General features: G+C 40.9%; 1 protein-coding gene across 1 annotated transcript in view; it reads left to right on the forward strand.

Moving 5' to 3' along the window:
• LOC117515510 (A disintegrin and metalloproteinase with thrombospondin motifs 20) overlaps positions 1 to 14382 on the forward strand; it is a 387004-nt gene that overhangs the window by 116672 nt on the left and 255950 nt on the right. The window contains exon 9 of the mRNA XM_034176092.1: positions 6983 to 7129. Within this exon, the coding sequence (XP_034031983.1) occupies positions 6983 to 7129 (147 nt within the window). The remainder of the gene's footprint in view (positions 1 to 6982; positions 7130 to 14382) is intronic.

The raw sequence follows: 14382 nt of genomic DNA on the forward strand, positions 1-14382 counted from the left end.
ATGGTACTACTCAGTGGAATGTAATGCACACCTTTAACTCCGGTTTTATAAAATGTGGGCAGAAAATGATTATACACACCAGTAATGATGGTAGTCTCACTGAAACATCCTCGTAGTACAAAGACAACAATCTGCTCCTGCAGGTTAGATTAGATTAGGTTAGATTAGATAGAATGTTATTGATCCCTTGGGAAGACTCCCTCAGGGAAACTGAGGTTCCAGCAGCATTGTATAGCAGCACACAGGGTAAGAAGCGCACAGAGTATCAAAAGTGAAACTACAAAACAATTTGCAAATATAAACATAAATACCAGAAATACGGCTCGTGCTACTACTGTTCCTCTCCTTCCTGTTCTCTGTCTTCCTGTTACTCCTCCTCCCCCTGAGTGAGGAGTTGTACCGTCTGATGGCCTGAGGGACAAAGGAGTTTTTCAGTCTGTTGGTCCTGCACTTGGGAAGGAGCAGTCTGTGGCTGAAGAGGCTCCTCTGTTAGCTCTGTTGAAGTTGTTCCTCAGCAGATTCACTTCAGTATGCACAGATATCAAATACATTTACAGTTATCTAAAGATTCAGCTATGACTTTGTAAATTGACTTCACTCCCCCTGTGGTAAGAACCAGAATGCACAAATCTTCCATGTTCAACGTTTATGAACTTAGTGGAGAGGAAATCCACTTTAAGTACAGTAGCTATCTTTCTAATCAAGCATTTTCAAATTATTCTTTGCATTTACTAAGGAAAATATGCAAACATGTACCTCTGTAGGGGTTTGCTTCATGCTTCTTGACATGTCTTATTGTAGTTGATCCTATTCAGTGGCAATGAAACGCATTTTACAGTCATGTTTTTTGGTTGGTCCACATCGTTACATTGTATAGCTGTTTAGCTTGTGATTGTTTTAACGTTCAAACTAAATACTGGACTGAATAAAATTGGTTTTAGCCAAGTGAAAAGTTGAACATAAAAACATCATGGCACACGTGTTTAAGATACCTCGCTAATATACATGTAAAGATAGTAACACAGAGATTGACGCAACCACAAGAACAAAGGGGCTCCACGCTAGAGTGGGAAAACATGCAGTAAAAAAAAAAAACACTCTATATGCACCTGTGTGCTGTCCCACATGTAAACAACAGCTTAGCTTCAGTATAAGCAACAAAATACTGTCAGAGACCGACCCCAGATCAGTCCTTGTGGGTTTTTGCATTCAGTCCTTCCCCCCCGTAGGGTGGGCTTCATGCCAACCATGTTAGGTTTTGTTTGTGTGGTGTAAGACCTAATGTTCACCTATTGTCCAAAGCCTATGGATTACTGGTTGGCATCCTGTTGTAAACATCAGAGACATCAGCCTGCTTTTGTGTGACTGTGTGTGCATACATCTACACATTTAGTGTACAGCATGTGTGCTTAATGGATGCAAGCCAAACCGTGGGACCGAATGTCCATTTTCAACTACACTATTCTGGTCAGGAAGAAGACAGCTTTCTTTGTGAGGCTGCCAACAGGAGACAGGCTGAATGAATTAATTAATTTGTGGATGCCATGCTGTATAGCTCACTTTATACAACTGCTCTCCACTGAACACTCGTGTTTTATTCTTCATTCTTTGGCTGATAAATTGACATTATATATTATATATATGTATATATAAAGTAGTGTTCAGAATAATAGTAGTGCTATGTGACTAAAAAGATTAATCCAGGTTTTGAGTATATTTCTTATTGTTACATGGGAAACAAGGTACCAGTAGATTCAGTAGATTCTCACAAATCCAGCAAGACCAAGCATTCATGACACTCTTAAGGCTATGAAATTAGGCTATTAGTAAAAAAAAAAAGTAGAAAAGGGGGTGTTCACAATAATAGTAGTGTGGCATTCAGTCAGTGAGTTCGTCAGTTTGTGGAACAAACAGGTGTGAATCAGGTGTCCCCTATTTAAGGATGAAGCCAGCACCTGTTGAACATGCTTTTCTCTTTGAAAGCCTGAGGAAAATGGGACGTTCAAGACATTGTTCAGAAGAACAGCGTAGTTTGATTAAAAAGTTGATTGGAGAGGGGAAAACTTATACGCAGGTGCAAAAAATTATAGGCTGTTCACCTACAATGATCTCCAATGCTTCAAAATGGACCAAAATAAACAGAGACGTGTGGAAGAAAACGGAAAACAACCATCAAAATGGATAAAAGAATAACCAGAATGGCAAAGGCTCACCCATTGATCAGCTCCAGGATGATCAAAGACAGTCTGGAGTTACCTGTAAGTGCTGTGACAGTTAGAAGACGCCTGTGTGAAGCTAATTTATTTGCAAGAATCCCCCGCAAAGTCCCTCTGTTAAATAAAAGACATGTGCAGAAGAGGTTACAATTTGCCAAAGAACACATCAACTGGCCTAAAGAGAAATGGAGGAATATTTTGTGGACTGATGAGAGTAAAATTGTTGTTTTTGGGTCCAAGGGCCACAGACAGTTTGTGAGACGACCCCCAAACTCTGAATTCAAGCCACAGTTCACAGTGAAGCATGGTGGTGCAAGCATCATGATATGGGCATGTTTTTCCTACTATGGTGTTGGGCCTATATATCGCATACCAGGTATCATGGATCAGTTTGGATATGTCAGAATACTTGAAGAGGTCATGTTGCCTTATGCTGAAGAGGACATGCCCTTGAAATGTGTGTTTCAACAAGACAATGACCCCAAGCACACTAGTAAATGAGCAAAATCCTGGTTCCAAACCAACAAAATTAATGCCTCGCAGATGTGAAGAAATCATGAAAAACTGTGGTTATACAACTAAATAATAGTTTAGTGATTGACAGGATTACTAAAAAAGCAGTTTGAACATAATAGTTTTGAGTTTGTAGTGTCAATAGTAGATGCTACTATTATTGTGAACACCCCCTTTCCTACTTTTTTTTTTTACTAATAGCCCAATTTCATAGCCTTAAGAGTGTGCATATCATGAATGCTTGGTCTTGTTGGATTTGTGAGAATCTACTGAATCTACTGGTACCTTGTTTCCCATGTAACAATAAGAAATATACTCAAAACCTGGATTAATCTTTTTAGTCACATAGCACTACTATTATTCTGAACACTACTGTGTCTATACAGTGGTCCCTCGTTTATCGCGGGAGTTACGTTCTAAAAATAGCCCGCGATAGGTGAATTCCGCGAAGTAGCAGCGTTATTTTTTTACAATTATTATAGATATTTTAAGGCTGTAAAACCCCTCACTACACACATTTTCTCACTTTTCTCTCCTGTGTAAACACTCTCAAAGTTCAAACCTTAGTAGAAAAATAAGTCCAGTATTATAGAATGAAACCAAAGATCAAAACCTGTTTTCAGGCCCAAACATTTGTTTGAGAAATAAAAATAGAACGTTTTCCTATAAATAATTATGATGGCTTTTAGAACTAACAAATTTAATTTTAACGATCAACCTACGAGGTTGGACACATAAGAAATTATTAATAGTAACTGACCAGTATTCCTGTGATCGCGCCTTCATCGTGGCACCGGTCCGCAGCGTGTTTTGCCACCTCGGGGCAGGTGTCTTTTTCTGAGTGATATGGGTAGTTGTTGGCGCTCTGTTTTTCTTCTGAGTGAGAAGATTCTTATAAACAGACACACGCAGAACACAATGCACGTGCTTTTTCTTTGCTGCTGGAGCGCTCTGCATCAAAACAGCGAGTGTAGTCTCTGGACCTGTTGCCAGATTTTGGCTGCAACTAAGCACAGCAGACAGTTAAAAAAAAGAAGAAGCATGCAAAATTGCACTAAAAAAAATCCGTGAAACAGCGAGACTGCGAAAGGTGAACCGCGATATAGCGAGGGGCTGCTGTATATATATATATATATATATAGAGAGAGAGAGAGAGAGAGAGAGAGAGAGAGAGAGAGAGAGAGAGAGAGAGAGAGAGAGAGAGAGAGAGAGAGACACACACAGTAGGGAAAATAAGTATTTGATACACTGTTGATTTTGCAAGTTTTCCCACCGACAAAGACTGGAGAGGTGTTTTATCGTAGCTACACTTCAAATGTGAGAGACAGAATCTTAAAAAAATCACATTGTATGATTTTTAAATAATTAATTTACATTTTATTGAATGAAAAAAAGTATTTTATACAATAGAAAAACAGACATTAATAATTGGTACAGAAACCTTTGTTTGCAATTGCAAGTCAGACATTTCCTGGAGTTCTTGACCAAGTTTGCGCACACTGCAGCAAGGATTTTGGTCCACTCCTCCATACAGATCTTCTACAGATCTTTCAAGTTTTGGGTCTGTCGCTGTGCAACACTGAGTTTCAGCTCCCTCCAAAGATTTTCTATTGAGTTCAGGTCTGGAGACTGGCCAGGCCACTCCAGGACCTTGAAATGCTCCTTACAGAGCCCCTCCTTAGTTGCCTTGGCTGTGTGTTTGGGGTCATTGTCATGCTGGAAGATCCAGCCATGACCCATCTTCAATGCTCTTACTGAGGGAAGGAGGCTGTTTGCCACAATCTCATGATAAATTACCTCATCCATCCTCCCTTCAATATGGTGCAGTCGTCCTGTCGCCTTTGCAGAAAAGCACCCCCAAAAATGATGTTTCCATCCCCATGCTTCACGGTTGGGACGGTGTTCTTGTTCTCATCCTCCAGACACAGCGAGTGGAGTTGATACCAAAAAGCTCTATTTTGGTCTCATCTGACCACATGACCTTCTCCCATGCCTGCTCTGGATCATCCAATGGTGAACTTCAAACAGACCTGGATATGTGCTGGCTTGAGCAGGGGGACCTTGTTGCCCTGCAGGATTTTGAACCATGACTGCGTAGTGTGCTACTTATGTAATCTTTGTGACTGTGGTCCCAGCTCTCTTCAGGTCATTGACCAGGTCCTCCTGTGTAGTTCTGGGCTGAGTCCTGACCTTTCTCAGAATCATCATTACCGCATGAGGTGAGATCTTGCATGGAGCCCCAGACCGAGGAAGATTGACAGTCATCTTATGTTTCTTCAATTTTGTAATAATCAGGCCAACAGTTGTTGCCTTCTCACCGAGCTGCTTGCCTATTGTCCTGTAGCCCATCCCAGCTTTGTGCAGGTCTACAATTTTGCTTGCTTGGGCAAGACCAGAATGACAAATGAAGCACAAACATATATCCCTGCGCTTACTTACTAAACAAGCTAAAGCTAACAGGCTGATCTTGTGTGCATATTTTTGTGGCCTGGGCGGTGGTTTTCATAACGGGTGGTTTAGGTACAGGTATTACAAATTATGACCGGAATATTGCATCAGTAACCATCGAGCTAACATCACCAAGGTATAGACACCTGATCAAAGATAATGGTGATAATATCCAATTTAAATAATATTAAAATTTCACTCAACAGAAATACTGGAGCACAGACATCGCAGATAGTCCTTGAGTACAATTAATCACACAAGGAAGCCATTTTTCTCTCAGAAATTTATAATAAAATGGTCAAAAGAACAAATGGGTTCAAGTCCATAGTAGCTAGCAGTGGCAGCTTACTGCGCCTGCTAGCAGAGCCACTGTCCCATTGTCACACTACACTAGCGGTCACTCAGGTGAAAACACCCATTCCACGTAACTTTATGGATTAAAACAGCTGATGATGAGGGTTTTTTTTTTTCTAGTACCAGGCTGGAAACATGTTTATTTCTGCTTTAATTTTGGGCTTTTTAACATGGGATTCTATGGGAAGTGAGGCCCTTTTGGAGCCAGCCTCAAGTAGCCATTAAAGGAACTGTAAGATTTGGCAATTCAACATGGGATTCATTTTTTTTCAGTACTGGAGGTTGCCACTTTTCAGCACTTCACCTTTGCCAATACAATACTTCCACCTGATTAAACAGGATGATTATTGCACATGTGTGCCATGCACTGGTCACAATAAAAGCCGCATCTAAAATGTACAGTTTTATCACACAACATAATGCCATAGATGCCACAGATTTTATGGGAGTGTGCAATTGGCATGCCCAACCACAAATTACAACTGCAGTCTCACAACTGCACAACACATGTAACTATACTGGCTCAGGATTGTCATATTCAAATTCATCTCCTAATAATGATCTTTTTTCAGTGAACTTTTATTGTAATCAATCCAAGATGCATCTGTGCAATAATCATGCTGTTTAATCTGTGCGTCTGTGGCATGGTGTGATGTGCTACACCAGTCAGGTGGATGATTAACTTGGAAAAGGTGATATGTTCAGGAACACAAATTTTAAGAAATTTGTAAGCAAAATTCAAGAAGTGTTATTAACCTTTTGGGTAAAAGATGTCTTAGATTTTTCAACTCATGAAAAATGGGAGCAAAAACAAGAGTACTGCTTTTATATTTTTATTGAGTGTATACATCTCACGAATTGATCCCGGATAAGCAGTTGAAGATGAGTGAGTGAGTGAGTGTATACATATGACTTTGATTGTGAGTTGGATGTGCATGGTGTGACTGCGCCTACCTTTTCCTCAGCATTAAGCCCTTTGAGAATGTGAGATGGTGACCCTTGACCTCTCAGGGGTGAGCTGGAGGAGGTTCTAGCTGACACATTGGTCATGGTGGTGTCAGGGATGTGTTGACATGTTATGTAAAATGTCACACCACTTGCTGGCCAGTGAAGTTATATAGAAGACAGGTGAGGATTTTGAAAATGTTTGGGGTGGGGTGGCAGAGGGGGCAGCTGCATGAAGTCTCAGGAGTACTACATATGTTGAGGTGTGAGGCAAAGAGAAACACATGAGTGGTGAGAAAAGCACAGAGTGCGTGGCAGTGATTACAGATGTGTCTGTGTGTGGCGGCCCACAGGGATGGTGTGCACTGATCCCCTCTTGAAAACGACTGAATGTAAATCTTATGACATTTATCCTTCTTCCTTTGACTGAGCCATTAAGGCTCTGTGCGTGTTCCTATACTATTTCTCCAGCTCTTATCTACCTATTTTATGTCTTTCTCCGCCAGGTTCAACATGCCTCATGATGATAACCCCAAGTGCAAGGAGGTGGTCATAAAACATCAGTATCATGTCATGGCGCCCACCCTCAACTATGACACCAACCCTTGGTCATGGTCCAAGTGCAGCCGCAAGTACATCACAGAGTTTCTCGAGTACGTACTTCATTTGTGGAGGGTCACAACTCTGTTTTCCACTGTTATCTGATTGCACTAGGAAGGCGCAGTGGTTTTAGGGAAGTTGGTGAAGGAATGACTTCTTGCGGGTTCTTGTTATGAACCTGTCTATACTTTGAGGATTTCAACATCAGTAACAGAAAGAGTACTTCCTCTGTGAGTATAAATATTTTCGGCCATGGATGTTTCAAACTAGGACAGGCCATCCAAGGTTGGCCTAGGATGTTTGGAACAAAAAATATGCCAGAATGTGGAAGTTTTGGCCAGAAATCACATTTTTTACACCCTTATTAAGCTCTAACCCTAACCCTAATCTTTACCATAACCCTTTGTTTTAATAGCAGTGGGCATGTAATTTAACCTAAATGCTGAAAACACAAAGCTAAAAGAAAGGTTACTTGGGTTTCTATTGTATGTGAATATCTCACCCTAATATTCCACTAACATTTATCAGCATGCATCAGGGCAGCCCAGTGGTCAGTTCACTTGCTTCCAGAATAAAAAGCTCTTGGTTTAAGACACCTGTTCCCATTCTCCATGTAAGGGAGGGGGAAGGGCATCTGGCATAAAACGAGTGCCAAATCAATATGGAGTTCTATAATGGACTATGTTGTGACCCCAAGCAAAGAGGGAAGCCAAAACAACTTACTATTTGTTAGCACGAGGCCTGGAGACAGATGATCTGTTGTGGCGACCCTCAATGGGAACAGCTGAACGAAACACAAAAAGAAGTATTAGCACGGGGCAGAAATGTCCTCAAGCCAAAATGACCCCTCACCCTCTAATAGTGTACAAACAACTTTCAAATCAAGTCCAGGAGCATGCGCTAGTTCTGTGTTTTACCACATCCACAACACCACAGAACCAAATAATTGTACATTATATTTTTTACCAAAATGGAAATCAACATGGACCAATCACAGATGCTTGAGTAAATTTACTAATCGTGGCAAATTAAACATACATTCCTATATATTTCTGAATCAGAAGCTCAAAGTGCTTCACATTCGCACCTCATATTCACTCACCAGTGTCAGCATGCTGCCATGCAAGGGACTCAAACTGCACACCAGGAGCAACTTGACAATTAAGGACATTGCCCAAGTCCCCTTAAACTTTTTCCAGTCTGATGCGGCTTTGAACCAAGAAGCCTCTGGTCTTAAGCTTCATGATGACATATTTGCTGCTTGTCCTTGATCAAGACTAAGATGTAGACTTTTAATGACTTTGTGGACTCAGCCATCAGAAGTGTATATGTATGTGGTGAAAATGTTGAACTTGCAGAGATATTCACTTATTTTGTCAGTGACATTGATGTAGCTGGGTCTTTGGCCTTTGAGATCAAGAGGTGCCTAGGGAAAGTTTATGAGTCATGAGGTTATTGGACAGCTGTTTGCCAATATCTTTGCAGGAGAACATATCTAATCTTTGGAGTCTTGGCGCTATCTGTCTTGCTATATGGTTGTGACACTTGGATGGTAAACAGTGGCCTAAGGCAAGAGACTAAGTGGTTTCTGTAACAAGAGTCTAGAAAGTGGTCTAAGAGACTAGGTCTCTTCAGAGGATCCTTGGGTACCACTGGTCTGACATTGTGTCAAACAAGTGGTTACTTGGGGAGACTAAAGGTGCACTGACACTTGCATGACTTCGATTCACGCACTTGCATGACCTGTGTCGTGCAGGAGAGCAAAGTCATCTTTAACGGGTGTAGACTGAATGTGAGAGGGGCGCCGGTGAATGCGATTGTGCAAAGAGAATTTTGAAATGTTCAAAAAAATCCTTCATGCATAAATGTCATGCTACGTGGCACGATCTACTCGCCAACATGATGTGCAGCTTGTCAAGTCGAGTAAAGAAGTGAACTGAGCGAGTGGTTGCGTCAGCAGATCGCATCAGAGTGCAGCTCGTCTGAAGGATTATAAGGAGATGTTAAATCTATAATAAACATACTTTGACAGCTGCACACAAGAAGGAAAGAACATGCAACTGTTCTACCAAGCCATGACAATGTAAACATGACAAATAATTACCTTTTTAGACGGCTCCAAATGCTTTCTCCAGCTCGAACGGCGCTGCTAGAGCGCTTCTCTGTGATTCAGGATACGATTAGAGCCATTTTCAACAAACAACTTGCAGAGAAAATAATTAATCTGCTACGAAATAATTGTTTTATATATGCAGCGCAGATAGATGGTTACTTTGGAGATGTAGGGATGGACCGGCTATCTGCCTGGGTGGGTACTATCAGTACACAAGATGGTCCCATGGTGTTGTGGATGTGGTGAGCCATGATACAGTGCATGATTTATGATTTGGTCTTAGCAAAAGTTTTCCCAATGCTTTAATGATAACAAACTGTGACCAGAGAATGCTCATATACATGTACATCTTTTCAGCCATAATATGTACAGTTTCACATTTCTTAAAGTTTATGCATAAAATGCAAAAGCAAAATCTCTTTTTTTTTAAACTTTATGTAGTAACGCTAATCTGCTCCAGTCTAACTGGTCATATAAAACCATTATGCTATCCTTGCAGCAGTCATCTCATAGAATAAAAACTTGAATTAACTTACAAAGTAATTCCTTTCTCAAGCCTTATTATTTTAATTGCTAACTTCACAGTTGAGAGAACATGTTTCAGATTCTATTTTCATCTGAATATTCTCAGGTTCACTTCTTAAGATTGCTTTTAGCTTTTAGTTTCTGTGAGATGAGCAGCTAAGCAAACTCTTCTCAAGTTTCTCTAAGTCAGCAACAGTATAAACTGTGTGAGTTGTTATTGCCTGGTGTTGAAAGAGTATTTCCTGTTTGATTCCAAGGTTCCTCCTCAGCTGACCTGCACAAGAGATCCTGGTGGGTCTTTCAACTCATTCAGATGCCAGGCAAATCAAATCAAACTTGTTTATAAAGCCCTTTCAAGTCAAGTATTCCAAATACTTTACAATTTTAAACATATTAAAACACAATAATTTAAAAGACAAAATGAATGTTATCATTTCAATCTATCTATCTATCTATCTATCTATCTATCTATCTATCTATCTATCTATCTATCTATCTATCTATCTATCTATCTATCTATCTATCTATCTATCTATCTATCAACAGCACAGTGGATTATTGGTTACCACTGTTGCCTCACAGCGTGAAGGTTGTGGGATCGATTCCCACCTGTGGTCTTTCTGTGTGGAGTTTGCATGTTCTCCCCGTGTTTACGTGGGGTCTGTCTAGGTCCAGAAATGTTCAATCAGATTCAGGCCTGGGCTCTGGCTGGGCCACTCAAGGACATTCACAGAGTTGTCCTGAATCCACTCCTTTGATATCTTGGCTGTGTGTTTAGGGTCATTGTCCTGCTGAAAGATGAACTGTCACCCCAGTCTGAGGTCAAGAGCACTTTGGAGCAGGTTTTCATCCAGGATGTCTCTGTACATTGCAACATTCATCCCTCAATTCTGACTAGTGTCCCAGTTCCTGCCACTGAAAAACATCCCCACAGCATGATGCTGCCACCACCATGCTTCACTGTAGGGATGGTGCCTGGTCTCCTCCAAACATGACGCCTGGCTTTCATGCCAACAAGTTCAATCTTTGTCTCATCAGACCAGAGAATTTTGTTTCTCATGGTCTGAGAGCCCTTCAGGTGCCTTTTGGCAAATTGAAGGTGGGCTGACATGTGCCTTTTACTAAGGAGTGGCTTCCGTCTGGCCACTCTACCATACAGACCTGATTGGTGGATTGCTGCAGAGATTGTTGCCATTCTGGAAAGTTCTCCTCTCCTCCACAAAGAATGCTGGATCTCTGAGAGAGTGACCATCAGGTTCTTGGTCACCTCCCTGACTAATATCCTCTGGCCACTGTGCTCATTGGGACCTTCAAAACAGCAGAAATATTTTTGTATCCTTCGCCAGATTGTGCCTCAAGACAATTCTGTCTTGGAGGTCTACAGGCAAGTCCTTTGACCTTCATGCTTGCTTTGTGCTCTGACATGTACTGTCAACTGTAGGACCTTATATGTAGACAGGTGTGTGCCTCCCCAAATCATGTCCAATCAACTGAATTTACCCCAGATGGACTCAAATTAAGCTGTAAAAGCATCTCAAAGATGATCAGTGGAAACAGGATGCACCTAAGTTCAATTTTGAGCTTCATGGTAAAGGCTGTGAATACGTATGTACATGTGATCTCTTAGTTTTTTTAATTTTTAATACATTTGTAAAAATCTCAGAACTTTTCACCTTGTCATTATGGGGTATTATGTGTAGAATTTTGAGGAAACAAATGAATTTAATCCATTTTGGAATAAGGCTGTAACATAACAAAATGTGGAAAAGTGAATACTTTCTGGATGCACTGTATATATGTATGTAGAGTGAAGCAAATAAGTATTTGATCCACTGTCGATTTTGCCCACCTGTTTTCCCACCTACAGGACGGTTGGAATTAATAACTTCAGAGTGAATCGCTGTTTGAAATCAAATGACACCTCTTTCCAAAGGTTATAATACAAACAATAAACTACAACCGACCAAAACCATTTTTTCCCCAAAATGAGACATCTTCCATTTCTTATGAATTACATCCTGACATGCAGCGCAGCCGGCTGAAGAGCTCAGCTCAGAAGCTATGGAGTTAAATTTGTGCCATTACTATCTGAAAGGAAATGCTTTTGACAAAAATTACAGATTTTGTTTATTTCTATTTATGTCCAGAGATCAAGGATCCATTATGTACATGAAAGATCCAGTGACTATATAGAGATTTTATTGATTTTTATTTATGTCCAGAGATCAAGGATCCTGTGACCAGTTTCATGTTTATTTGCTTTAAGACTCAATAAAATGTTTACATCGAAAAGCTGTAAAGCCTACTTTTAATACACATAAAATTCACAAGAGGTATTGATAAGGGAATCGATGATGACATCGATATCGATAAAATCTTATCAATACCCATCCCTAATCATATCGCACGAAATTGCATTGTATCGCATTGTGAGGAATTGAATCAGCATCAAATGCATATCAAATCGTATCGACTCAGGAACAGGGGTAAATCGTATTACATTGTATCGTCAGTATCATCATGTATCGCTATATGTATCATATCGCTGGTAGTGTATCGAGATGCGTATTGAATCGTTGTCAGTGATTCACATGCCTGCTTTCCACTCCACATGTGCAGTGATACTGGATTATGTTGCCCCTTGCACTGCAAATCCACTAAATCCAGATCCGACTCCTGGTTAAATGCCATGACCCGTGCCCTCATGCAACACTACTGACAGGCAGAAAGAAGGTGGAACAAGGACAAACTGCAGGTGTCTCTGGGTATTCTGAGGGATAGTCTAACTACCAGAAAGCTGTGAAGGAGGCAAAAGCGCAATATGTGTCTTGTATTATTTCCAGCAGTTGTCATTGTCCCAGAGTGTTATTTCAGACTATAAACACGGTGCGTGTTCTGCAGCATTGATGTCCACGACCAGATTTGTCAACAGCTGCCACGCCCCCGTCCGTTCAGCGCACAGACCAAGGTGTCACTCTGTGATCAGATGAGAGGCGCCCCACCTGCAGGGGGAGCGCGTGAACCACACGCATGCACGTGTTGGGGGTGGGGGGGAGGGAGCAAGGGGAGCACGCGACACACACACACACACACACACACACACACTTGTGTTGTGGGGGGAGCTGACACTCTGGCACGTCACATGTGCACTTGGCAACTCCACAGTCACGGGGAACTTAGACAAATTTCACATCCAGCTCGACAATGATTGTCTGCTGACAGTTTTAGATGTTTGTGTGTGTCAGCCGGAATTTGGCTGACACCTGCCGCAAGAGGCTTCGATGGGCTCGCAAAGCGCACACTCTTTCAGCTGCTGGTGTGTGCAAATAATTATAGCAACAGGTGTATGAGGCATTTGAGGCAGCTACGAATTTACACATTTTGCATACGATTCCTGCTTCGTGCGCACTTCGACCAAATTCGCACTGTGTGTGAAGGGGCCCTTATTGAGGTAGTGAAACACATAAAAATTACAAGTTGTTCTTTAGATGTTGTTCCATCCAAGGTTCTGAAAGAGATTTTTTAATACTGTTGGGTCAGATCTCCTAACTTTTACCAACTCTTGTCTTAGTTCAGGATTTGTTCCAACTGCTTTTAAACATGCTGTGGTTCGACCCCTTCTTAAAAAAAAACTAACCTTGACTCGTCAGTTTTATCCAATTTTAGACCTGTGTCACATCGCCATTTCTCTCTAAGGTTTTAGAAAAGGTTGTGTTTATACAGTTAGTCATTTTTAGAAGTCAATCACATTCTTGAAAAATTCCAATCTGGATTCAGATCATGGCACAGCACTGAGTCAGCACTTTTAAAAGTCCATAATGACATCATTCTGTTTGTAGATGCAATCCTGCTATGCAGGATCTGTTGGATCTCACAGCAGCCTTTGACACTGTGGATTGCACAGTCCTTGTTTCCCAGTTAGAACATCTTGTTGCCATGCATAGTACTGTACTTAAATGGTTTAAATCATTTTGGCTGAGAGGAGTTTTTCCATTATGATTCATGACCTCTCCTCATCAATTGCGCCTCTTACAACCCTGTGGCACTCCACAACTTTTCTTTGCTCTATTCTATTGTCATTGCACGTTGTCCTTGAGGTCAGTTATAGCCGAGCACAACCTGTCCTTTTATTGTTATGCAAATGAATTTGCTTATGAGGACTAATGGAAGCGATGCTTTGTTGTCATTACTTAATTGTATTCATGATGTAAAGCAGTGGCTGCCCCAAAATTACCTTTCCCTGAATGATGGTAAAACAGAGGCTATTGTTTTTGAACATTCAGCATGCTAAATGAAATGTTGTACCATCAAACTTTGGTGTTCTGTCTAATTATTTAAAATCAGCTGTCTATAATTTGGGAGTGATATTTGATTGCTGTTTGTGGTTCGATCAACAGATAAACTCTGTTGTCAAAGCAACTTTCTTCTAAATTAAAGCCTTTCCTCAGTAGATGTGATCTTGAGATGGCTATTCATGCTTTCATCAGCTCCAGACTTGATTACTGTAATACAATTTTTGCTGGTGTTAACCAGTCTTCTCTTGCAAGCCTCCAGCTTGTGCAAACTGCTGCTGCACGTCTTTTACAGACATGAGCATATTACGCCTATACTTTACTCACTCCACTGGCTTCCAGTTCCTTCATTTTAGAACTGATTTTAAGATTTTAA

Source organism: Thalassophryne amazonica, chromosome 8, assembly GCF_902500255.1.
Source record: "Thalassophryne amazonica chromosome 8, fThaAma1.1, whole genome shotgun sequence".
Classification (NCBI taxonomy): Eukaryota; Metazoa; Chordata; class Actinopteri; order Batrachoidiformes; family Batrachoididae; genus Thalassophryne; species Thalassophryne amazonica.